We start from the raw sequence: 26,024 nt of genomic DNA, 5'->3' as shown, positions 1-26,024 counted from the left end.
ATGGCTTATGGAAATAAAAAAATGGAAATTACCCTATTGTGCACGTCGATCATTAGCGATTGATCACTGGAGTGATCACACAAAAATGACAAAAAAAATGACTGTGTGATTTAGGCTTTCTGGAGCAGACACTGCAAGGTGAGCCAGCTATCATGTAAGACACGGTATCAGGCGTTACTTTGTGGAATTGATTCATTGTAGAATAAAATAAAATAACTGTTTTATTCTATGAGACAGTTCTGAATTCGTTTATTCTTGCCTATGACGAGGTGTGCTTTTTCCCCCATTTCAGCTCTGCGCTGAGGCCAGGCAAGGACCAGAGGCTGACGAGGGAGGCGATGAAGAGGTATTTGCGCGAGAGGAGCGACATGGTGGTGATAATCCTGCACGCAAAGGTTGCGCAGAAGTCGTACAGCACGGAGAAGTGCTTCTTCTGCCCCCCTCCGTGCATCTACTTGTACGGGGAGGGGTGGAGGCAGAAGCAAGAGGCGTTGGTGAAGGCGGGCGAGTCGGAGCAAGGCGCGCAACTGTGCGCGTTCATTGGGATAGGGAACTCGGACCAGGACATGCAGCAGCTGGACCTCAATGGCAAGGTAAAGTCAGGGGGAATAATCACATTCGTCTCAAATCCCTCAATCTACCTCAGGGTCATTCCATACTATTCAGTTGCCCATTACCCATGGAAGAGATAGCTTGGTAGGAATAGTCCTGAAAGCACGAAATTAGCAGTACGTTGGGAAGTACATTCACATGATTGCTTATGTGTTTCCTACTCTTATAGCCAGTAGCATACGCCATAGTGAGATAATGCATGCTTCAATATTGTTTAATCATGAGTAAAAGCTTATATCTCCTCTAAATTGTGTAATATCTAGGTGCCTTGAAAAAGAGCCATTTTTTTCCCATGACCATGAATGAGTATATTTTTTTTTTTACCATAAGGAACGTCGGACTCACGATTTTTTTCATCAGGATCTTTGCTCACACATTAATGATTACTTTAAACTGAACCATGATTCTGTATTAGCATGGCCTTTTCCCGTTGATGCTGATAATGAAAAATAGTGCAAGGGAGATTTTTTTGTAAACTTTATTTTTTTGCAGCTGAATTACTTCATGCAGTGAATATTTAATGATAATCCTGGGATCATCATAGACCACTTAGCTTTATAAAAAAAATCATGGCTTTTCATCTCATGGGCATGGAGTTATGGATGAAAATAAAAATCACCATTTGTTCCACGTTGCGGCACTTTAGGGGCCACGCCCAAATTTCAATTGCTCATATTTCATTAAAAAATGACAATTGGGGGCTAAAATTGTACACAGTCTCTAGTTATACCAGGATGTATGACCATGGCAAGTTCCATGAAAATCCGAGTCTCTGAATGTCATTTGGTCAAAATACTGGTTGATTTGATATGGAATGACCTCTCATCAGTGGATTTATTAAAACTTATCACACAAGCAGACTTCCAAGTCTCTTTTTTTGTCTTTCAATGCTATTCCCATTTCGTACTTGTGGATGGGAAAAAATATTCTGTTTTAAATTATCTGTTTTAAGTTATAATTCTGATGCATTTGATTTGTGTTTCTTTCCAGCAATACTGTGCTGCTAAGACGCTCTACATCTCCGACTCAGATAAGAGAAAGCACTTCATGCTGTCTGTCAAGATGTTCTATGGCAACGGGCATGACATTGGCATCTTCTACAGCAAACGGATCAAGGTGATATCAAAGCCTTCGAAGAAAAAGCAGTCGCTCAAGAATGCAGATTGTAAGTTGCTCTCTATGACCTTTGATGGAATACTTTAGATCTTTGCTAGGTTTGAAGAAAACCGGGGAATCTCACTACAGTAAGATAATGGCCGTTTCAAAAGTAACTACTTCAAATATTTAAAGTTTGTCTATTGCACCTACTCAGAGCATGTGTAGATAAATTTTTATCATCTCGAGATGTTAGATTCAGGATTTAACTTGACCATTAGTCCTGTAGTAGTGAGTAATAGGGTGGTTTGCTATAATTTTTTTATTGCCTAAATCGACATGTTATTACTCCTGGAGTACGCATTTCACGATGTTAGACTTTTAAATGACTGTGTATCTCTTTTTTGCGATTAAATGAAATGTGAACATTTTCAGTCATGCGAAAACGCGACGGCTAAGTATGAATGCTGGGAAAAGCATGTGTGACATCATTCTGGTTTCAGCTGCCACTGTGTGAGGTCACCTTGGTGTGAGGCTGTGAGCGCTGCTACAATGCGAGCTGCTAGCAGGTAGCAGATTATCTTGCTAGCAGGTAGCGCTTGGCTTAAATAAGGATTATTAATACCCTATCAAAAGAAGGAAACCTTCGGAGCATAGGCAATTTTAATAGGTGATTATTAAGAGATGTTTCCCGGAGCTATGTGCCTCATGCATGCATTGGTAATTTCAGAGGATGTAAAACTACTATCTACTCGTATAGAAACTAGGTTCCTGTGACGTCACATAGAGAGCATCACATGGGTGCCAGTCTGGCCTCTTTCAAATAAGGTTAAAATTGACCATTAACATTCGTCTAAACTGGGATTTCTTAAATCAAATAATTTGTATATTATGAATTCACTAATGGTGAGTAAGGAATTGCAACCAATGCCTTTTGTTTTCTTTGATGGAGGAAACTACACTATTTTGATCGCATGAGAAATATTCACCTTCATAAAGTTACGTTCATGACAGATTGGCACCTTGGATATATTTAACGATGCATTTCTGCTTGGGAAGTAAGAAATCTCAAAGTGGAATTTTTTATTGCCAAGTGTGCAAGTGCAAACCTCAGTCTCTCACTTTTGCTTCATCTCGTTTCCCAGTGTGCATTGCAAGCGGAACCAAAGTGGCCTTATTCAACCGTCTGCGCTCGCAAACCGTGAGCACGAGTTATCTGCATGTGGAGAATGGGAACTTCCACGCAAGCTCCACGCAGTGGGGAGCCTTCACCATACATTTGCGTGAGTACATTCATAGAGTTAAAACTATTGTGGTCGGTACTAAATTTGAAATAAGATCTGATGATTTCCCATCATATGCTTGCGTATTGCACGTTTGATATGATAATAACAATAATAATATTAATAAATTTTATTGGTCCTGAGACTGGTACGTCACAACTATAAGACAAGTCAAATATATATCTTAAATCATTTGTTACAATACACATACATATATCGCGACATAGCACATTATTGTACATCAGAAACCCGTCCAGCACCTATGAATTTGTCTTACAATAATCATTTTCCCAGGAATTCATTTATATCATAATGACACTCGTTTATCTATAATAAATTTACTCTTTTTTTTAATTTTCCCATTTCTCTATTGATTTTATATTTTCTGGTAGTTTGTTTTAGCATTTTAGTGCCATTTTGTATGGGCCCTCAAGGTGTAATTTTGTATGGCTTTGTGTGGTGTGAATGATTGTTTTACACCTTGTGTTGTAACTGTGTATATCGCAGTTCTTACAGAAAATATGATTGTGTTTTTTTACAAATACAACAAGTTGGAGTATATATAAACATGGCAGTGGAAAGATGCCTAACTTTTTAAAAAGTGGCCTGCAGTGATCCCTACTCTTGATATGGGTGGAAGATGTGGGTTTGGAGGAAGACGGAGGGAATTCTTCTCCTTGTACTTATATATATTGTAGTATGCGATGACGGTGATGTGAAAGTGATGAATAACTTACCTCCTTGGTTGATTAAATAATTATTTTTTTTCTTCTTATCTTGACCCTGTTTAAATCATGGTAAAATAGTTCTTGGAGTATAGGTCCATGTAGGTGATGCAAAAAAGTTTGAGGCAATGTTTCAGTTTATTTTAAACTATCATCAGGGCTTCAATATGTATAATCCGCGTTGACTCATATTTTAGGGACGACAGTTTCGGGCTCGTTCCAGCTCCTGTCTTCGGGTCCAAATGATAAAAAACGGAGATGGAACACTTCCGAAACTGTCGTCCGTAAAATGTGAGTCAATGCGGAATGAACCCGAAAAACAATCACCAATCACCAAAACTCACCGCGGAAGCCTCCGTAATAATACAGGCGGTCCCCGACCTTCATACACAATGCGTTCCCGAAAACTTGTACGAAAGTCGAATGTACGAAAGTCGAACCATGGACTTCCATACTATTTAGGGGTTACGTTCCTAAAGAGTGGAATATACGTACTAAAACCTTTTTTTTCACAGATTTAATTTCAATTCACTAAATTTTAATAATATGTTAATAATATTCCTCAAATCATCTGATTTATTTCGAAAATACGCAGAAACTGTGAATAAAAGTTGAAGAAAACAAGAATTCCGTTGGCTATCGAGTGAAACTTCCTCTTGCCGTTTAAGTTGACATTCCTCTTATTACGTCCACTATAAATAAAAAGACATATCAAGAAGCATAAGAAAATGTAATTGTTGAACCCGCACTCTAGATACCTTTTCATTTTTACACCAAAATTCGACATTCGGCAGGTGAAATTCGTGATCGCGTATATTTCGCATGTTATTCAAAAAAGACAAAAGACAAACGGAATTCGGGTGATATTTCGTGCAATATCGTTGCTGAAGGCGTACATGAATTAAACAGCACTCGAACAAAAAAAAACAGAATTAGAAAGAAGATCTTACTAGTTTTATTGAAAGCTATTTGATGATGTCTAGTCAACTTTATTGAAAAATCTCTCCGAAGAAGGCTTTCTTCTTCTCTTGATGAAGGAGCCTACAGCAGGCAGTCTCTCTCCCAAATAAATCACCCAGGTTAGAGTCAACTACCAACAATTCCCTTAATTACTTACATTCGAGTTGTTCGCATATACTGCCATTTGAAACAATTGAATGTTGGGATGCGCAATAAGCATCGTGGGAATTTAAAAAAAATTACAGACCAGCGTCCGAAAGTCCGAATTTAGCGTACGAAAGTCAAGTGAAAGGTGTCAATTTTGAACGTACGAAAGTGTGAATTGTACGAAAGTCGAGTGTACGAAAGTCGAGGACCGCCTGTATGTACAATATGCTTTTGCTGAGGGTTTCAGAAAATAACGTCCATATCCAGATCCCGAACATCACTTTGGCGATGTCTCCTTGTAAGCTGTGGGGGGGATTTATCCCCCAAAACCCCCCCTCGATGCACCACTGGGGCTGATGACGTATCCAGGGTCGGTTTTAAAATGGTTTGAGTGAGCTCATCTCCCTTAACCAGTGACGTGCGGTCTGGGAGACCGCAATAAATAAAAAATTCATAAAATATTGCTACACCATTTTTATTGTTTTGTTTAATTTTTCTTTGAATGCTTAACTATTTTAAAACTTATATTATAATTTTTACACTCCCAATACGAACCAGTTTGTCATAAAAAATTGTGATTTGAAGCAGGATCAAAAAAACTGATGCCAAAAACACTTGAGTTATAATTAGTGATGGGTCGATTCCAAAATTTTATCGATTCCGATCCCGATTCCGATTCTGACATTTCGATTCCGATTCTACCGATACCGATTCCATTGATTCTGATGCCATAGGCTCCAAGAAAAACATCACTTAATTCCAGGCAATAAGAAAACCACTTTTAAAAATATTACTCTGTGAAAGAGTCAGTTGATAAAAGCATCTTTCATATCATCACTATGTAATTAAAATATAATAGCTATATTTCAAAACAGAACATACCTGAAAAGTGGTGTTACATGATAGGTATTACTTTAGAATATTGGCACTCATAATATGTCGACCATATATATGTATCCAAACTACAAGGGAGAGCCATGAGTACAGAAATTGTCATAGCTGTAGTAAAGATTGTATACTACGTATATAAATCATGTAATATTTGGCCCTTTCAAATTCTCAAGCAGAAAAACCAATTATTCTACATGCTCACCCAGCAGGTTTTGACGTCTCCATGTTACAGTATTGCTGCTGCATAAAATTGCCTTTTGCTACACACTTTTGTGACTGAGCAAGTACTTTCCTACCAAAATTGCAAGATTTCGGAGACTTTGGAATTTTTATTAAAAATTATATCAACGATTTTTTAGGACCTTGAATCTTCATGGAATTCAGGTGGACGAAGCAAACGAACTAAAGAACTAAACTTTATTTTGTAGAGCCAAAAAAATTCTATACTTCTCACGTCATTTAATAAGCCTTAAAATCTCTTCCTTTTTTCCCTTCAAGAAAGAAACTAAATGCTACAAATGAATATCACATCGGTCGGACACAGTAATAAAAAAGAATAAAAGAGCCTTGTGGTGTGAAAACTCCCCCTTCCGCGCGACTCACCTCGGCGAATGTGGAAAGGGAAAAAGGGTATCGGTTGTTGCCCTTCATGGAAACAGTTCATTTTTCTCTCTCTTAAGCATGCTGACTTAATCTCTTCACTTTACTTCAATACCCGAGGCACATTTCTTATGCGTGGGATAGTTCCGAAAAATATCCAAACCTTTGTATTTTCACTCGAGTAATGCGCTAAATGTTCTAGTCGATCTATGCATAATCCTTTTTAACATCCTCACTTTAGTGTTTGAAGTCAATTAAGACGATAATCCATGCTTTAAATGATGATTTTCAAGACTAATGTTTTAAAAAACTTGAAAACTCGGCCTCAGTTACCGAGTCTTAGAGTTCCGCGGCGTGTAGCTCAGCCTTGACGCGCGATTGAAAAATCGCTCTCATTTCCTTCGTAACAAACTTTTTTTTTCAAGATTTCTAATTACTAATCTTTATAAATCCCTACTTTATATTGTGGACCAAATTTTCCGAGTTATATTTTACGTAAACGAAAGATAATGTCTACTTTATGTCAAATTTCACGTGAAAAACGGGTTGGCCATTTTGCGTTGTAAAACCAGACAGATGAGAGCCAAAATCTTCAAAAGTCATTGGAAGTATAGGCAAAGCACCAGATCAAAGGAATATTGCGTTTTTATTCCATAAAACTCATACCAACGCAACACCACCTGGATAAATTTAAAAAATTTCGAGAATTAACGAGATCGCACATGGTTTTGAAAAGTTGGTCATGTTTGGGCCACTGTATCATCACTAAAGGGTCGTATTTTTGTAAAGTGGCATATAAATCTATATCTGGTAATGATTTTTGAGTATTTACGCTAAGTTTCAAGTCTCTACTCCCAAAAAGGTCATTTTGGACTTTATACCAGCTTTTTCTAATTTTGGACCGGTGTGCGCCGGGTCAGAAGACGATCGGCCGCAGCGGCTGGCGTAAAGGTATTCGGCGCCCACTTCGACAACTATAGAGTATACAGCAAGCTGAATCTACCAGGCCAAGGCATTAGAATGACTTATCGGCTTTAACCCATTCAATGCGGGTCTCTTTGCAAATTTCTTTCCCAGTGTCGGAATTTAAATTTTTACGTTTTCATATCTGTAAGTGTGTTTTGAGTCACCATAAACCATTTAAAAATATCAATTAGTATGTTTTACCTCATTTTTCGTAATTAAAAAAAATGGCTTTCATGAAAGACATCCGCTCCGCTGAAAATCCGTCGTTATGCAACCCGCATTTCTTTTTCTTTCGCTGCGAAAATTATCCGTAATCCTCGGTGAAAGTATAATTTTTTGATGTCTGAATTTTGGTAATTGAAATTTATTTGCTTTCACTCGTTGTATGTGGAATAAGAAATAGATTAATTGTTATCGGTATCATATTCATAAATATATTCATTGTGTATCTATAATATATTTTAGCCTCTCTTTTTGTAACATTATTGTCTTATTCTACACCAAAATGATATTAGGATTGTTTGTCTGCTCTGCATCATTGGTCGTTTTTATAAACTTTTGACAGAATGAATAGTACTGCTGACGAAATGTTTACGTTTTTTTTAACGTTGTAACTCTGTAGACGGAAATATCTTTTGCATTTGATGACTGGTATTTCAATTCCTTTACACTAGGACATGTTTTTACTCATGTTTTCGGCCTTTTGTCCCAAATGGCCATTTACTGCGTGGACTTTCCTCCCGACATTCATAAGCTTGCAGCTGTCCCGAAGATCCTACCCCCTCCCTGGTCATTATATTTTTATGGATAGTTAAGTGCGTCGCACCATTGTCCTCTCTCCACAGAAGCGCTTTCCCCTGAGCCCTTCTCGTTCGCCCCTCGGCATTCCTACCTGCTCACAGTCCCGGCCAACCCCCGTACTTCTTGTCTCAGCGCTCACCATTGGAAATTCCAAAATCTTTCCAATTCTATGTTTTCCCGAGGTCAATGCACCTAGCTTCATATTCATGCATGACATTTTTCCCTCTTTCCTTTCACATGGCATTTTAGTTTATTTATATCGCAATTTCGGGGTTTAGTCATCAAAACTTTTAAATCTCGAAAAAATATTCGCCTTCCGTATGTTACCTTACTTTTCTAAAACATTTGGTTTGGTGAATATTGAAAACAAAATTATTTTAGAAGAAATATCAATTAATATTTATTAATCTTAACTCATAAAAATTGCAGCCAAAAACATAAACAATGCATATCAAAAAATGAACTTTTACAATCTTACAGTTCAAATAAAAATTTCAATTATTTTTATGGTATTCATAAAAACAAGGGCGAAGGCAAAGCCCTGGTTGACCCTCACAGTCTGGGCAAATATTTACAACCAATTTTCTCACTCCTTTGGCATAGCAAACCCGACATCTTTTTTGCAATTTTTTTCCCTTGGCCGTGAATTCTGTTGGGGCAGGATAATGAGTTGCAGCAGCTGGTGATGGTATACTCCTCACGGATTTCTTTGAGCCACTCGAAATAAGGGAATCAATCAGTTCCATTCGGAATTCATACAGGCTTTTCCGTTCACCACTATACTTGTTGTAGAGAATGTAGCTGTTGACAACCATAATTTGTAAAATGTGAATTGCAACTTTTTTATACCACTTTAGAGTTTTGTGCTCACACGTATAATATGCAAAGAGCTGGTCGCAATGGTCGACTCCACCCATGAATTTATTATATGCAACCACGGCCTCTGGTTTCTCCTTGCCTTGTCTGGTGGTTGCCACTAGATCACTTCCAAACTCCGATGAGATCATAGCTATGTCCCGCTTGTCTTTCCAGCGAAAAACACATATTCCCTCCTCACTCCACCGAGAACAAACCTCTCCTTTCGCTAATTTGTGACCAAATATATCTTTTGGGTTGTCCTTCCTATTTTGCCTCAATGTACCTGTACAATAAATTTTTTTACAAAGAAGGTCCCTAGTCAATCCAACGTTGTTGTAATAATTGTTCATGAACACACTGTGGCCATGATTTTCAAAATTTTCCAGCAATTTCTTTACGACTTTATCGCCGTGTCCCCGTCCACCCAATTCATTATCCCCCGAGCCCGTATAAATTATCAATCGGTGGACTAAGCCAGACGGCTCACAAAGCATGTACAACTTCACACCATGCTTGTGCTTCTTTCCCTGCATGTATTGCCGAAAAATTAGACGGCCTCTCCACAATACCATCGACTCATCTATGCTAAGTTCCCGTCCTGGCAAGACAGCATTTTCCATCGTCTCCTTGAAACTGTCTAATAGAGGTCTTATTTTGTAAAGACGATCACTAGGCGCGGGTTCATTTTCATTGGGATTTTTTGCAAAATGCAATGCTTGTAAAATCCCGAGAAAACGATCCCTTGCCATAGATTCCCGAAATATCGGTAAACTGAAAAACTTGGACGTTTTCCAATAGTCCGACATTCTGTTAATTTTTATTGTCCCCATGTGAAATAGCAATCCAAGACAGACATTTAATTCCTCCCTACTGAGTGGCTTCCAATCCGTAATCCTCCCCCTGGGTGACGGATTACTGAGAAATATGTTCTCTGCATTTTTCTCAGTTTCCTCAAGGATTAAATTATAAATACTTTCCGAAAAAACCAAGGAGAAATAGTCCCTAGCAGTCGCAGCAGGTCTTACATTGAGCCCAGGGGACCCGGAGAAAGGAATTCTTGTTCTGTTTCGCGGGGGCTCAGGGGTCCAAGTGGCAAAGGAACTAGCGGTACCCTCAACAGCGGGTGTAGTGGTCATTGTCCCCTCGGCGGGTGTGTAGGGATCAACATCGCTGTCCGTTTCACCGTAAGTCTCGTCACTTTCTTCGCCATTGGAAAAGTCTACACTTGATGTTTCTTCTTCCGAAGAAACCGTTTGTACAAACGAAGATATTTCTTCCTCTCTAAGGCTTCTCCGATTGCATTTTTTTGGCTGTGCCCCTGAAATACAATAAATTCCACATTAGCCACTGCTTTGATTATTAGCGGGAGATTTATGTAAGTCTAATAAAAATGAAGATGGATACCTGAAACTCCAGAAGGACCGGCGGCATCCTCATCACGCAGATTTGCATGAGAAGCTCCAGCCCCTCCTAAATAAATATGGTGATGTTAAAAAAATTCCATAAACTGGCATAAAAACATTTTCGAAAATTAAAAAAAAACATTGCAATTATTGAAATACACACCAGCACTTGACGATCTTGATTCTTTTGCCCTTTTGGAAGTTCCCGGAATCGCACTTCGCTTCATTTTAGTTTGTTAAAAATGACCTGTAAAAGCGATACAAATAATAGTTACGCAACGGGCTAAGTGCTACGATAGGAATGCGTTGGAACAATTAACGGTAGGTTTTTAAAATGAAATTTTTGAAAACAAAATAGAAACCGTAATTTAATTTTTAGTTTAAGACTTACCTGAATTGGGATGAAAAAAAATTCTTGATAAAAGAAGTCCACTGTTTTCCAGGAAAATATAAAAAGTATTATCCTGTATACGTAGGCAATACACTCGCTAACAGATGAATATCACAATATGACCACAATCACCATTTTTCAAACCATTTTTTTTTAGAACAGAAGTAAAAATACTTCAAGAAGATATCAATTCTAATAAAAAAGACTATAGCACTTTCAAATACAAACTTATTCACCAAAATTCTCGTAAAAAACACTACGGAGTTCAAAAATTCGTAGAAAAAAGAAAAATTGGCGTAGCCGGAAACGAAGCGCACTAGACAGAAGCTAGGAACCAACTGAAGAGCGGCGTAGTGACTGCAAACCAAAGGGGCTGAGCGTGGTACCGTTATAACGCATAAGAAAGGATCCAAGGCCGTGTATTTCATGAAAGCCATCCGCATTGAATGGGTTAAAAACTGTATTACTACATGAGTTTCATGATAGCACATCCTGTCGGCAGATTGCTGGACCTACTAGCCCCGAAAGCTCTGTAACCTTAACTACTCGACTCGACATTTGTAATGCTACTCGAAACGCTCGAGTCGAGTACCAACTACTCGATCGATTTGAATTTTTGAGTACTCACACATCCCTGGAAGATATGTGTTTTGTTATTACGATTACGTGGCGCAAAAATTCAAATGACTGTTGGAAATGCGGTTGTATATTTTGTTGTTTGAAGTACTACTGGAATCGGAATCGATTTTTCACCTTGGCAAGTACTCGTTTTCGATTCCGGTTCTTGGTCGAGAATCGAGGAATCGAAGAATCGAACCGACCCATCACTAGAAATAACCCTATTGGATAAAATGTACCACAACAGTTGAAACAATGCAATAAAATTTGACTATGATTGGCTGAAAAACCACTGCTCACTTGCAAAAACGCTGCTGACAAGAAAAAATGTAAATATAACGAAATTTGGCGTCAGAGTCCACTACAGCCTACAAACATAGAGACGACATATGGGAAGACGTCTAACTATCAGAGAAAAAAAAATCAGGTTTGTCAGTATGAGCCTTTCCCAAGCGGACGTGCCCGTATCACATACGGGCAAATCCGTGAAGGCCAGTTTTTACTTGCTCGTACGTAGTACGGGTAAATCGGGGAAAGGGTAAATTAAATTGAATGTAACCATATTTTAAAATTTTTAAATACTTTTTTCTCTCAAACATGGGCATGCGTATATGGATAAAACCCTTCCACAGTATTCCTATCTTAGTGTCTACTTTCAAATAAAAAAGGTTTCATCTTCTTTCTTGACATCACTTTCGCAAAGTCTCCTTGTTAATAACAAATTCAGCATCAGAACAAGGTCTTAGAACGCATCTTGTTCATATGTCGAGGACTTACAGTACATCAGGATTGTATAGTGGCCTATGTTCCCGATTCTTCCTCATTCTCCACACTCCATTTTCTTTAACTGGTCCTTATACCCTACGTGATATCTTACTTTCAAAGACAATAAGTCTCACCTCATTATTTTTTGGCACTTGTCCAGACTTCCTCCCCACGTAAGAGTACTAATTGCATGATAACTTTATAGGTATATTTCTTCATTGACTGAATTTAAAGCTGAATCGAAACATGTTCTGATTTAAAATTGCTACTTTAATCTAAATGAGTTTATAACTGATGTTTTACATTTAATTATGAATCTTAACTTCAATCCTAATGGATAGCTGTATGTTTGTAGTACAGCATGTGCATATTTTAATACCTATTTGTATTGTGTTTGTACTTTATTCTATTTTAAGGATGAGTCAGTTCCTAAATTCTTTCGGTTCTCGGTACCGGTCCGGTTCTCCCCAATCGGTCCTCAATACTCAGTTCCAAGGATGAACTCTTACTATCTGAATTAATGGCAAATTTAAATGAACAACCACAAGAAGTGAATGAAAATAATTTCACTGAAGATGCACATTAGCAGGAAAGCTCTGAAAAAGAACTTAAGATGGTCTCCATAATTTTATTTTCCTAATAAAATAGTTTAAATAACACGTTGTTAAAGAATAAATGATCGACCAATATGTCACATTACATCAGGCAGCCTCTGGTTGTTTCTTCACATTTTGATTTTTAAAAATTAACATTTTTACCCTATCTAGGTCTAATCTATTCTTTTTTTGGCATAAATATTGCCTGCAGTGCTGAACAGGTGTTCACTGAAAACAGTAGTGGTCGATGTTGATTTTGAATGCCCGCACGAAATATGCTTGGAGCACAGCTTACGTACTGCATAGCATCAGGATCAATTGTGAAACTACACCAACTTCTGACGACATCATCCGTTAATTTGTTGTAACTTTTGGGTCAGTGCAAAATATATTCTGTATTCTGGAATGTAGCTTAAACTGTTACTTTAATTGATAACTTATTTGCATGCGTCACTGTCACAGTAATAATAACTTCAACAATAAACTGCTCAACACGCCGGTACAGTGACACCATGGATAAACTGTGCGGTCTTGAGTAATCGTAAAATTGCAATGCAGTGTTGCATTCTACAGGCTAAACACACTTCTATTCCTTGTATAGGTTTATCAACTTACGAACAAGCATTCAGAACGCATCTTGATCGTATATCGAAGAACTACAGTATATGTACATAATATAATTGTAAGACCGCTTTCAGACGAAATGATTTTCTGCTGGCTGCCATTAGGTAGAGAATATGCACTGCTCACGGCGTCTCGTCTGAAAGCCATCTGAATTTCTCGTGTACGGCAGCCAGCAAAAACTCGTTTCATCTGAAAACAGCATTGATGTAGCATTGTCTGTATTTCACGCCATTGACAACGCATTGCCGGGCTGGATTGAACGTTGGCACACGAAAAGTCAGCTCGTTTGATAGCGGCAGCTTCGGAAATGTTACAATGTCGGCGAGAGTGACAAACTGACGATCCCTTAAATGCACGTGCTAGCAAGCAACTCTCAAAAGAAACAATCTTAGGTGACATGCGATCCAAACGTTTTTTAAATCTTTTTTTATTTTCTCTTTTTGGCCTTGAATACGCTGCAGACCATTGGGTGCAAAATTCAAATCCTTGCCACTGTTCCGAGCCGGTTCCAAATAACCGACTTTACGCGATCGGTTCTCAATACTGGTTCCAAAGGCAGAACCGAGAACCGGCAGAACCGAGAACTGGGTATGGGAACTGACCCATCTATATTCTATTTCTATCTTGACGGAACTCATGTTTATCCATGAGTTTTGTCAAGATACACACATATAATAAAGTATTATTTTTATTATTATTACATCCGGTACCTCATTCTGGTGATCAATGGTCTTACTTCCTAGGAATTTCGATAGACTCCATAAGCATCGTTGAGCTGAAGCAGATCTTTATAGAATTTCATCATCTTGTTTATTTTCATTTGTTATTTTAGCACCCGAATCTTCAAAAGTATTTGTTTTTCCAAACTTAAAATTTAGGGCTTTAAAATCTGGTTGGTTATCAGAGGCAAAGTTTTGCGGTGAATAAATTCTTGGAGTGTCGTCAAATAAATTGTAAATTTTAGTTTACTGTGAAAAAAAAACAAAATTTCCTAATGCGCATAATGTCTTTAAATAACTTAGTTCCATTTTTACATGGCAAAAAAAGAGATTTATCTAGGATTTTCAAAGGATGTGTGCTAGGGAAAAGCAATGAAATTAATAAATTAGCTGTTATCTATAAATCAAAACATATTTTTTAGCATAAATGAACAAATACAGTCGGATCCGGATTTAACGTCTTAGCATTTAACGTTTTATTTTTTGGGGTCCCGATTCATTCCCTATTAGGATAATGTAAAAATTATCCGTATTTAGTGTTTCCACATTTTGCATTTTCTGGATTTATGTTCGTAAAAATTTTTCCGCACAAGATTTTTTTGCCCGATTTAATGTTTTTTCATGACGGCTCATGCAAATGATTATCCAAATCTTCGAATTTCTGCTCATCAACAAGAAGAGTCTCATGAAAGTTTACCAAGCGTCAATAGAATCTACGGGGGAACGCTTCTTCAACTGCTTTCTTCCGGGAATGCAGCACTGGGACCTTCAACTCCCAAGATGGGTGATTTGTCCTCTCGTAATGTTTCGCTTCCCTTCTGATCCAAACGCCAGACATTTTTTGTATCAGATCTGATCTAATGGAGCTAAGTCATCCCTTGATAACCTCTAGCTACCTTATCCTTCACTTCGTGAACTTCAATGGTACGTGACGACTGATGACACAAGTTATCCTCCGAGGGCCGCTACAATGATGGTTTCCTCGTAATGTTTTCAATTGATGGCTTATGCCCCTTTCAACTCTACTCTCTACGGGCAGTCCATTGTTAGCCCAATATTTTTCCAGTCGGCTACTTACTCTTTTCAAAAGAGGCCCAATGTCATTTGCACAGTTCACTAGAAGATTCTTTCTGTAATCCATTCCAAGGTCAGTTTCCTCAGAGGAACAGCGAAAGAACCGAGGAAGTGTTTCCCCTGTCATGATCATGAGTGAAAGCATTCTTTCCTAACGGAGCAACATTATTTTACATCGTAATTTAGATATGCCGGAGCCCATATACCGACATGCGGCTGGATGATATCGCTGTCGATTCAAAGATATTTATCTGGTGCTATTATATGTCAAAAGAGAGTTAAATCAAAACTTGAAGCATTTACGTCGTGGAAGGGTTCCATATTAACAATGAAAATACTTTGTTACTTCCACAAAATACCAAGTGGAAGTAACCAAGTAAGTGGAAGTAACCAAGTAAGTGGAAGTAACAAAGTATTTTCATTGTTAATATGTCAAAAGGGAATGACAATCAGAGTTTTGATGAACTATCACGGTCCATGACTCTAAATAAATTGCTCATGCTGGAAAAAAATCACCTCATACTCACGGTAAAATAGATGAGTGCGGAAAAATATGAAAATCCGGCAGGTATCCCTTGGTGGTTGACTTCGACATCATAACCCTGACGAAATGCCAAACTCCAGAGGCACTGACAATTTTTCAGATGAAATCCAGTTCTGTTGAAGATTAAACCTTTTCACTTAACTTAAAGTTTAGCTAATCGTCATTCAAGGTCTAACCAAATTTCATTAAAAGCTGCCGAGAAACAAGGTGAGTCGGAGTCAAGGTGATCAGCGCGCTGCATAAGCAACTTCTCCCGGCTCCATTCGACCTGCATAAGGCCGCGGATAATTGACAACGAATCTGGTGTTATCATCGAGTTGAATCACCATCGACTTGTATAACGCATACTAAAATAAGATTCTACTTTTTTGGATGGCCTTGAAATCCAAAATGTGCACATAGGAGGCTTTTTAAAGGCTCATAAATCCCTTGTTTCGCCGAGGCAACAGAAAACGTTAAGTTGGCAAAATTCCAGAAAACCTCCCTACTAGATATTCGGTAGTTGAGAATTCGGGATTAGCAATCTTCTGCTGTCCCTTTATTTCACTCATTCCTGATGATTTTTCGAGTACCTACTTACACCTTTTCTTATTATATTAGAAATGCTATAGTCACCTACATGTCACTTTTACAGAAAAAATTCTAAATTTCATCGAGACCTCTGAAATATGCATAAAAATGGAATCACTAATGTCCATAATAATAATCTGAGTGGGAATGCTTTTAAGTTGGTCTTTATTAGAATTTTCGTAAAATATTTCATTAAAACAATTGTCATCCTCTCATTACTTATTTTTACTACCCATTTTTTTAGCTGATTCCTGAAAAGTATTATCCAACCTTCATAGGGCAGAGAACATTTCATTAAAGAATTTTTTGCTGCATTCAGCACCTATTAGTTACTTAAAATAATATTTTTAATTCATAAAAAGCCATTCCAATCATAACAGACCCTAAAACCTGAAAAAAATGGCAGGTCCTCATTTAGTGTTTTTCCGTATTTGGTGTTTTAAATTTTGTCCCCCCTGAAAAACCTTAAATCAGGATTCTACTGTTCAAGCAAGACTTTTTTGTAAACTTTATTTTTTTGCAGCTGAATTACTTCATGCAGTGAATATTTAACCCATTTCCAAAATAACCTTCGTACGTTAATATTTCGAGTAACTCCGTATTTTCAGTTGAATGTGCTATCTTTTCAATTAGTTATTTTCATTGAGATTCAGAAAGATATTACTAAAAAATCTGTTATTTATTTTCTTTTTGCCCTTCTCCATCGCCGCTTCCACCATGGTTTCTCACTTGCATAAATGGGAATGAAATTGGGGACCTATCTCGTGAGCCAGATCAAAATATCTTAATATTTGGAGGGCAGCGTGTACTTCTTTTTAATTTGGTGGAATTACTTCCTTACTTTCATCTTCGTCGTCACTACTATTCTGACTAGTCCCGGCCGCTGCTTCTTCCGACGTATGTACCGGCGTCCCATTGTCGCAAGCCCGGAGATCATCGTCAAGGGCAATGTAATCGTTTGATGTTGCGCGCTGTGCTCTTCCTGCTTTTTCCAAGAAATTTTCAAAATCATCTTTTAAGCCTCTAATCTCCTCCACGATTTTATCCGCTGCAGCTTCCTGAAGGTATAATGTAACGAATCAACCATAGCCGTGATATTATAGCAGTAGAATTACTAGTGGGCTAGTTGTATCAATTACCAACCTCGAGAACATCCTCGTGATGCGCTATTTAAGGGAATCCGGCCGATTTCCATCAATTTGCAATTGTAGTGGAGGAAATAAAGTATCTACGTCGTTGAACCGTGTTTCTGCGATGAAAAACAACAATTTTATTAACTTGGCCATTTTAGCAAAGTTAACAAAATCGTTATTTCTCATCGCAGAAACACGGCTCAGAGACGCACTTGAATGCCTGATTGACAGGAGTGTGATGCAAACAATTATTTTTTGATGATGGCATGGATTGATAGATTTTCAAAATGCAGTTAGAGCGGTCACTTTTGGGGAGGGAGGCCCACCGCTCGGAGGGTCGAAGAGAGGGGCCAGCGAGGGTGAGCTCGTGGAGGAAAGGGTCCCGGATTAGGGACCCTTCAAAGTGCTTCGGCGAAAATTAGTCAAGTAGTCTTCGAAGTACGTCACAGCAGCCTGTCTTGCGAACCAAGTACGTTTACAGCAGTGCAAAGGGTTAATTATGAGTGTACGAAATACACCGCGCAACCTTCCTGACATGTTAAACTACGAAGTATTGTCGATGCGATGTTTACGAATAGGCACGTAAATTGGGGCATTATGTAAGTCGCGATATTTTACTGAACTCCTAGTTCCCCTAAATTCCCACCGTGATGTTTTAGGCGAACCCTTTCTTTCCAAAGTTGCACTATCATTTATGATGTCACACTTTTGATGAACCACAGTTGGAAGCGCTGATTTTTTAGCTACTTACGCCGGCGTAACTAGTTTTGTTGACAAATATTTTGCCATAGTTCGTATAAAGGTATGCCTTTTGCTCCTGGGGACCGATCCGAGGTTCGTTAATTCTAAACATTTCGTATAATCGAAACTTTGTATAACCGAATAGCGCCATGTATTTACCATAGGCTTTTCGCCGGGACCGCAATATCACTTCATATAATCGAAAACTTCGTAAAATCCTGCTTCATATTATCTAGAGTTTACTGTAATCAGTTTAACCCTTAAACAGCGGAGTTTTTTTTCGGAGTTTTATTTTGTTTTTCAGTTAAAAACTGCTTAATTACTGCCCAAGGATTCAGATAAATACTTAATTTTAAAATTCTGTTGATTCGTTCTTGCTGGAGGGGGTGTGCCCATATGGGCACGCTAGCCGTTCCGGCCACCGGTCTGCATTCTGCAGAAGAATCTCTCGAACAATCATATATCTCATTTTTATTGCGTGATACACCATATATTTTTGCATTTACCTATAATACTTCTTTTATTTGGCAATTTGAAGTATTTTCAAATCATTATGCTCCATTTTTTCGGTAAACATTTTTTTGGCTGTCCAAATAACTTAACAGTGTAAAATTCAGATTTGAAAACAGTTATTGAATGAAAAAAGAACACGTTATCAAGGCGTTTATTAACAAAATTAGTCCTATATTGCTGGTACAGTCTTTGACAACTATATATTGGGTTTTCAATTGCTGAGTATGATAGTAAGAATTTCATTGAAGGCAAAGACCTGGGCACTTACCACATTCTGAGCGCGCGCGGGAAGAATATTCTTCATAAGAACATCGGCGTCTATTAAAAAGGGCAAATTGGTTATCTCTGCCATCATACTTTATGTCATCAGATTTTCTATGATTAGTTGCACTTGATAGGGAATGTTAAATACGACCACCAGATCTGGGAAAGGTACATCTTCGTTACAAAAAACACTTGTGCAATCTCTTGCCTTAAGGCTTACTGTGGTATATTTGAACCAGAATTTTCCATACAGATCCAGGCATTTACAACCAGGCTTTGAAAAGCATCAAGGAGATAACTTCATGTGGACCATCACCATTTTTTCCTCTGATGACATTCCTGTACCTGTTGATATTTTGATCCGTGGGATCAGTTCCGCCCATCTAAATATTGTTGCTAGAGACCACTGCTGGCTGCCTAACTTGTACCATTTTTGAGGTAACGCTTGGGAATCTCGTCATCTTTGTGAGCAGGTGTACACATTGGCAAGGTGGCTTGACTGTCACTACCGAATAGTCATTCTAGGTACCTAACAACAACAATATTCCCTTTTTTCTTCCTTGCGAAAGCATGGGAGCAAAAAGGGAATGCTTAGCTAGCTGTTTTTTCGAATCGGATACCTTTGGGTATCCTTTTTCTAAGAACTGTTCCAGTTCCCTCATATCCTTGAGATTGCAACTGACTTATAAGAGGAAAGCTAATAAACCAATTGTCAAAATAATTGGAAAAGGTAATATGTATCGCTTGCTCCAGTAAATTGTCCGACATGATAACCTAATACAAAGAGCATTTACCTACGAATTTATAGTAGTTATTTTTTTTTCAACACTCAGTCCCTGCTATATGCTGCTATCCACCAAGTAATCTTGAGGAGCATTCAAGCACCATATTTTAAAGCCGAAACTTATAGGTTCACCCCGTATGAACTGTTTGCAGCCATGATTGCCAAAATATTTTATCATGGATTCATCATGTTTTAGCTTTCTCATCCTTAACCCTTCCACCATGCCCTTGATTGTTGAGTATGTATACCAGTGGTAGAAAATAACCCTATTATCCTTCAAACTAGATAGTTGAGCAAAGTATAACGCAAGCAACATGAATAAAAGTGTTGAATAGTATAAAATGTATTTTTTGTACTAAAACTTAATGGAAATATTACAAAAAAATACAGCAAAAAATATTGAAGTCGTTAAAATTGAGTGACATAAGAAAAAAATGAAAGATTGACAACAACTTAGCGTTTTACATAGAAATTATTTGATAACAGACCCAATAATGACGTTTGTAGCGAAGGACACCAGCCAAAAAAGACACCCTCGGCTACCGGCTAGCGTGCCCATATGGGATCACCCAAAAATAAATTCAAATTCCTTGTTTCATACGAAAGATATCACAATGCTGGCAAAAGAAACCGAGGTTTACAACATTCATTTTGAGGATAAGGTTAAATACTTAGCTGAGTATAAAAAATAAAAAGGAAAAAAATCGCATTTACTGAAGACACTTCTCCATTTTTCCTCTTTTGCCACCTCGAACAGAGTGAGTAAGAATACCTATCCTGCCACAGTCAACTGCTGGTATAAATGCTGGCCGTAAGCACACGAACCGAATAAAGTGATACATTGTAATCATTTTTGGCGAAAACAGCATGCTCTATAATGTTTGGGTCGGAATTTATACGAAATTATTTAGACCACTGCAGCTGTGCCCATATGGGCACGCTAGCCGTTCAAGGGTTCACTTGATTGACATTAAATAGTTCTTTACGTAGGTTGAAGCTTATAAAGATACCTTCATAAGCTTTCTTCTTAATTAAAGGTCAGTTTTTGTTTATTGGATAAATATATATGCACCAATGAGAATGTTTCCTCGGAAAAAATGGAATTTTGGTTGCCAAAAAAATCGCTTGGCCTTATAGTTGTTAACAGAATTTGTCTTAGTTTTTGCTGCAAAAAATCCACAGAGGAAAAATCATTCGCCTTGACCGGGATTCGAACCCGAATCCCTCGATTTCCGGCTGAGTGCTTTAGCCAGTTAAGCTACGTTTAAAAAGCATTTATTGCTTACTTTGGCACAGTACAATATATAAAAATTTACATATTTACATATTTTTTCAATATCCTTTAAAATCAACTACAGCTATACAAATATTTAGGATAGTTATATGGCACACCTTTATACTTGCATTTTTATAAATATTTATATAAAAAAGAGAGTGAAGTTATACATAGGCAGCACTACATAATAAAAAAAGAAAGAGAGAAATGAGCCAAAGCAGAGATCACTTACTTTTTTTTATTAAAAAACATTTTGCAACCACTCCTTCTGTTCCTTTGTAATATTTACAGTTTTGTTTAGAAATCTCACTTTTTCAATAAAACTATACCTGATGTCTCCTCTATAGTGTTTGCTAAAAACATAAGCAGCCACAAGTTCAGTTAAAATCTTTTTCTTCGTGCATGGGAAGAGTTGGAAATTCAATTTTAATAGATCCTCATCGTTAATTCTTCCCGTGCCGAAAGTATCGAATTCTTTATATATGTTTTTCAACGTTTGCCAAAACACATTGTGCTTTTCTTGACAACCAAGAACAGTGTGCGGTATGTCGTCATGCCTCCCACAATCCGGACACTCGTCCTCTGCACATAGACCTAGTCTCTTTCTCATGGCATTAGTCACCAGGCAGTCCGAACATATGGTGAACATTATGCCCGCCTCCCTCGCACCACTTCCCAGCCTGGAGTAATTTTCCCAGGTTCTGCTTGACCTTGCGTAAGGAGTCGCTTCCAGCTCCTCCTTTAGCACGCTTTCGTATATTTGTTTAGTGGACTGCAGAGTATTGTTAAGTGCATATTTGTCCCCGAAATTATTTGCTTCGTGCACGATTTTCTTGAAGTACCTCAGCCCCCTTGTTCTTTCCATGGAGTTAACCAATAAACGCTTTCTTTCGTTATCATCTGCGTGTAAGATCTTAGCGATATTTTTAATAGCTATTATCCGTGCCTTTATTGCTGTGTTGATTAGGTTTAGACCACCCAGTTTTGGGGGCGCGAATAGCCTTTTCCTTGCAACTTTTTGAAGGAAGCCGCTCCAAATAAATTTGTTCGTCATCTTTATAACGCTAGCGTTTACTCTTTCAGGCATTGGCCAGACGTGAGCCACATACCATAGGTTTGGGAATAGAACTTCATTGAGTAGTTTGATGTAATCTGCGTGTTGTATTCCGCATAGCCAAATATGGTTTTCCGAATTTTTGCGGTTGCCATGTCCCAATTTTTTTTAATGGTGGCGGCAAGGTCTTTCTCCCACCATAGCCCTAATATATTTTGGCCATCGACTTTGTTCCAACCTTTTGTATCAGAAAACTCTATCCCTTTAACATGCATGAGAGCGGATTTGGACATGTTCATTCTCATGCCTATTGAGGTGTATTTTTTTATTATTCCACTTATTCTGTCTAGTTCTAAATTATTTTTTACAAAGACAGTGATATCATCGGCATATATACAGGATGCGTAACTTTTTCCACACCTCCTGATTCCGATGCTGTGTTTCAAGTCTATTATAAGTGGCTCCGTTGCCAAAGAAAATTGCAACTTAGACAACGGACACCCCTGCCGGACTGAGTTTTTAATCATAAAATGATCGGATAATTTGTTTCCTATTTTAATTTGAGATGTAATCTCATGATAAAGCGTTTTAATCATACTTATAATTCCTTCTGGAAAATGTTTTTCTCTCATAATCTTAAAAATCCATTCTGTTCTGATGCTGACAAAAGCCTTTTCTAGGTCAATAGTTAAAATATATAGCGAGTGTTCCTCTTCTGGCATGCTACTTAGAATAATGTCCCGGATTAAAATACAAGCGTCAATTGAGGATTTCCCTTCTCCCACTCCAAACTGATTCTCTAGGCCTACGCCATTCTCTATCATGGTCATTTTTTGGACGACAATATGGGCTAATATCTTATAGTCTGTATTTATCAGAGAGATTGGCCGAAATTCAGTAAGGTGCTTCGCGTTTCTCTTTTTGGGAACCAGTGTGATTAATGCATTTTTCATCCGCTCACACATTTCCCCATCATTTAAGATGGCGTTAAAGACTGCACATGGAATAGGTTTCATTTGTTCCCAAAATGTGAGATAGAACTCATTAGGCAGACCGTCCTCCCCTGGAGCCTTTCCCTTTTTCAGCTTTACCTTCACATCGTCTATTTCCTTCACTGTGATCCTTGCCTTGAAGCTCTTTGTGTTTTCGGGGTTGAGCTTGGGGAGGGGGGGATAGGCGGCCCATCTCCGTCTTCCCATACCCCGTACTGATTATAAAGTCGACTGTAAAAGCTCGTCGCCTCCTCGAGCCGCTTTTCGGAGTCAACTAGCCCTCCCACTTCACCTCCACTCGCATTTTTGATTAATATCCGTATTTGTTCCAAAGTCAGAGCTTCTGATTCACTCGTATCGTACCCTCTCTCCCATTCCCTCGGGGCAAGTTTTTCCATCTCCCGTCTGTAAATTTCTTTTTTTAGTTCTTTAATTTCGAAATTTACACTGGGTGTCCTACAATTTGAATCTATCAGCTGTTGAAGCACCTCCCTATAAAATGCTATTCATTCATTTTTCTCTCTATAATAATCACTAGTTAGTTTTTTAAGTTTTTTTATAATACCTGCTTTAAATATCTGTTCCCACCAGGTTAAAATGTCTTTTTCACAAAGAGCGTGGTTTGAGAGCCTTAATATTTCATATTCAACCTTTTTACAGAATGTTACATCTTTTAGTAAGTTGGTATTTACGCACCAAATTTGTTCCTTCTTATTGTATGTCCTCTGTGTAACAAGGTCCAGTTTAATTTTAATGTGAATTGCATGGTGATCTGAAATGGCAATAGGGGTCGTACTATATTGAATTAAATCATTCTTTAGTTTCTTTGATATAAATATGTAGTCGATTCTGGTTTTCGAGTGTGTACCTATTCTGGTAAATTGTAATCTGTTTTGAGCTGTATTTTTACCGGTGTCTATTGCATCCATATTGCTGACTAGAATTTTAAATGTCTTGTTTATTGGGTATCGTATTTGCGTATTGTTTGCCGAGCTGTCCTCCCTCCTATATATCGCGTTGAAATCTCCCCCATTATAGCCTTGTCCTTGAAAAGGCATGCGTAAGGCAGAATGTCGCTTGCCAGGAACTCTCGCATGTCCTTCCACATCCCACCTCCTGCAGGGGCATATACGTTAATAAAGTGCGTGTCCCCGATTTGCAGTGCAGTTATCCTCCCGGAGGCATGACGACGCACATTCGTTATCTCTAAAGACTTTTTAGGTAAAATTGCTGTACCTAAAGAGGAGCCATCAGTATTGCCAAATATACAGTAATGTTTGCTCTGCCAAGCAGTCGATTCTTTATATTCTTGGATGAAGATGACGTCTGCTTTTAGATCATTGTACATAAAGTTCTTAATAACATTGATTTTTAAGTTATTCGTAATACTGGCCACATTCAGTGACGCCACCGTTATCTCTCGTTTATTTGGAGAGGTACTCATTGTTGTATTTGAAAAAAGTTCTTTCTAATGTTGGGGAAACAAATAGAAACCATTTGAATGACAGCTTTGGTATTTAAAGAAAAAAATTCAAGAGAAAAAATGTTCAAAATTATAAAGTAAGGAATGAAAGTAAAGTCTGGCCCTCGGCATGGTTCATATAAAAAAACTCTGATTATCAAAGCGAGGGTTATTTGACAATTTACATGCATAGTTATAATCAAAGCAAAGCAAGTGCTACTTAAATTAATTTACGTTAGATTTACAAAGACTTTGGAGGAATTATTATCCATAATTTTTTATTTTTTTTAAATTGGACGATCTTTTTTATTCCTTTTTGTGCTCACCACCCTGGATTCTGATGCCTCGTTTTCTAAGCCTCTCATTCCACTTCTTTTTCTGTGTGAGGTCTTTCCCAAATAGTTTTTTCGCGACTGCGGCTGCAGTTCTATTCGTTTCGTCATCCTCTGCAGGGGTGAGGGCCGCGTTATCACTAGAGCCCATCTCCTCGTCGTCTCGCTGCGACCACAGCCTGCTTGGACCTGGTTGTGTAAGAAAGGAAGAAAAAACTCCCTCCCCTCCCACCCCCCCAAGGGCCGAGGACGTTTTTTCTTCTTCCAGCACTTTCATATTGTCATCACAACCTCCCTCCCTCAAATCCATCATTTCGGTCGAACCCACAATGCCTGAGGCATTCATTAAAACATTTCCTCCCTCCCCTTCACTTATTATCTCCACAATTTACTATCGGGTTTTCCCCCCTTCACTACAAAATTTCTCTCCAACACTACTGCTTCTTCCGTGTCCGTCTCGGTTGAGGAAACAAGCACATTGCTGTCGTTGTTTATGCCGTTGGATATATTTTTCTTACGTTGCCTATTTCTCTTTTTCTCCTTTTTCTTCACTTCCACCCCCTCTGTTGCACTCACAGCACTTTCGCCGTTATTTTGCGAAACATTGCCCCCACTTTCAACCGATTTGGGCGTCTCCTCCACCACTTGTACAACCCCGTCTTCTACTGGGATGTCCATCCTCTCCTCGTCGTTCTCATCTTCTCCCCCCCCCCCAGAATTTTTGAGTGCATTAGCGTATGACGGTCCGGCCTTCGTTTTGGGGCACTGTAGCCTCAAATGTTCTTCACTTCCGCATCTTGAGCACGTTAACTTTGGCCCATCGTAATGAATGACAGCGCGTTCACCTTCAATACTAATGACACTTGGTATATTTTCGGTGAGGGATATCTTAACGGTCCTAGTGCCCGTCAAAGTGCCCTGGTGTAACCCATCGCCGGCCCACCTATTTTCCACATACGCGAATATTTTTCCGTACTTGGATAATGCAGCTTCCACTTGCTCACGTGACACCTCGAAGGGTAGTTGACACACTTTAACGTATGTATATCTTTCGGAGATGGACTTGCACCTGAAATTTTTCTCCCGCTTTCACCATAATCCTTTCGAAGGTAGTCTCTTGCTTGACTTTAACGAAGATCGACTTCCTTGCCGGACCCAGCCTGATTCCGTAGATTTCCTCTGTCTTCAGCCTGAGGTCTCCACCGAGCAGTTGGTGGACCTCAAGGACTGA

The 26,024-nt window shown here is 38.4% G+C and overlaps 1 protein-coding gene across 1 annotated transcript; it reads left to right on the top strand.

Annotated features, from left to right (window-relative positions):
• Window positions 1-290: 290 nt before the first annotated feature.
• Window positions 291-26,024, top strand: LOC124160379 (suppressor of hairless protein-like). Its single transcript, XM_046536214.1, has 4 exons — window positions 291-593; window positions 1,603-1,777; window positions 2,853-2,990; window positions 25,903-26,024. The coding sequence occupies exons 1-4, from the start codon at window positions 339-341 to the stop codon at window positions 26,022-26,024; spliced, it is 690 nt and encodes a 229-aa protein (XP_046392170.1). The 5' UTR covers window positions 291-338.

This window comes from Ischnura elegans, chromosome 6, assembly GCF_921293095.1.
Source record: "Ischnura elegans chromosome 6, ioIscEleg1.1, whole genome shotgun sequence".
Classification (NCBI taxonomy): Eukaryota; Metazoa; Arthropoda; class Insecta; order Odonata; family Coenagrionidae; genus Ischnura; species Ischnura elegans.
The sequence above is the reverse complement of the archived record's forward strand: the minus strand, read 5'-3'. Positions and strand labels throughout refer to the sequence as shown.

Bases quoted from the DNA above. Each gene is read 5' to 3' on its own strand.
- LOC124160379 (XM_046536214.1), top strand. From the start codon at position 339: ATGAAGAGGTATTTGCGCGAGAGGAGCGACATGGTGGTGATAATCCTG. The intron at 1,778-2,852 runs GTAAGTTGCTCT...CTCGTTTCCCAG, and splicing joins GTCGCTCAAGAATGCAGATT to TGTGCATTGCAAGCGGAACC. The intron at 2,991-25,902 runs GTGAGTACATTC...ATCCTTTCGAAG, and splicing joins AGCCTTCACCATACATTTGC to GTAGTCTCTTGCTTGACTTT.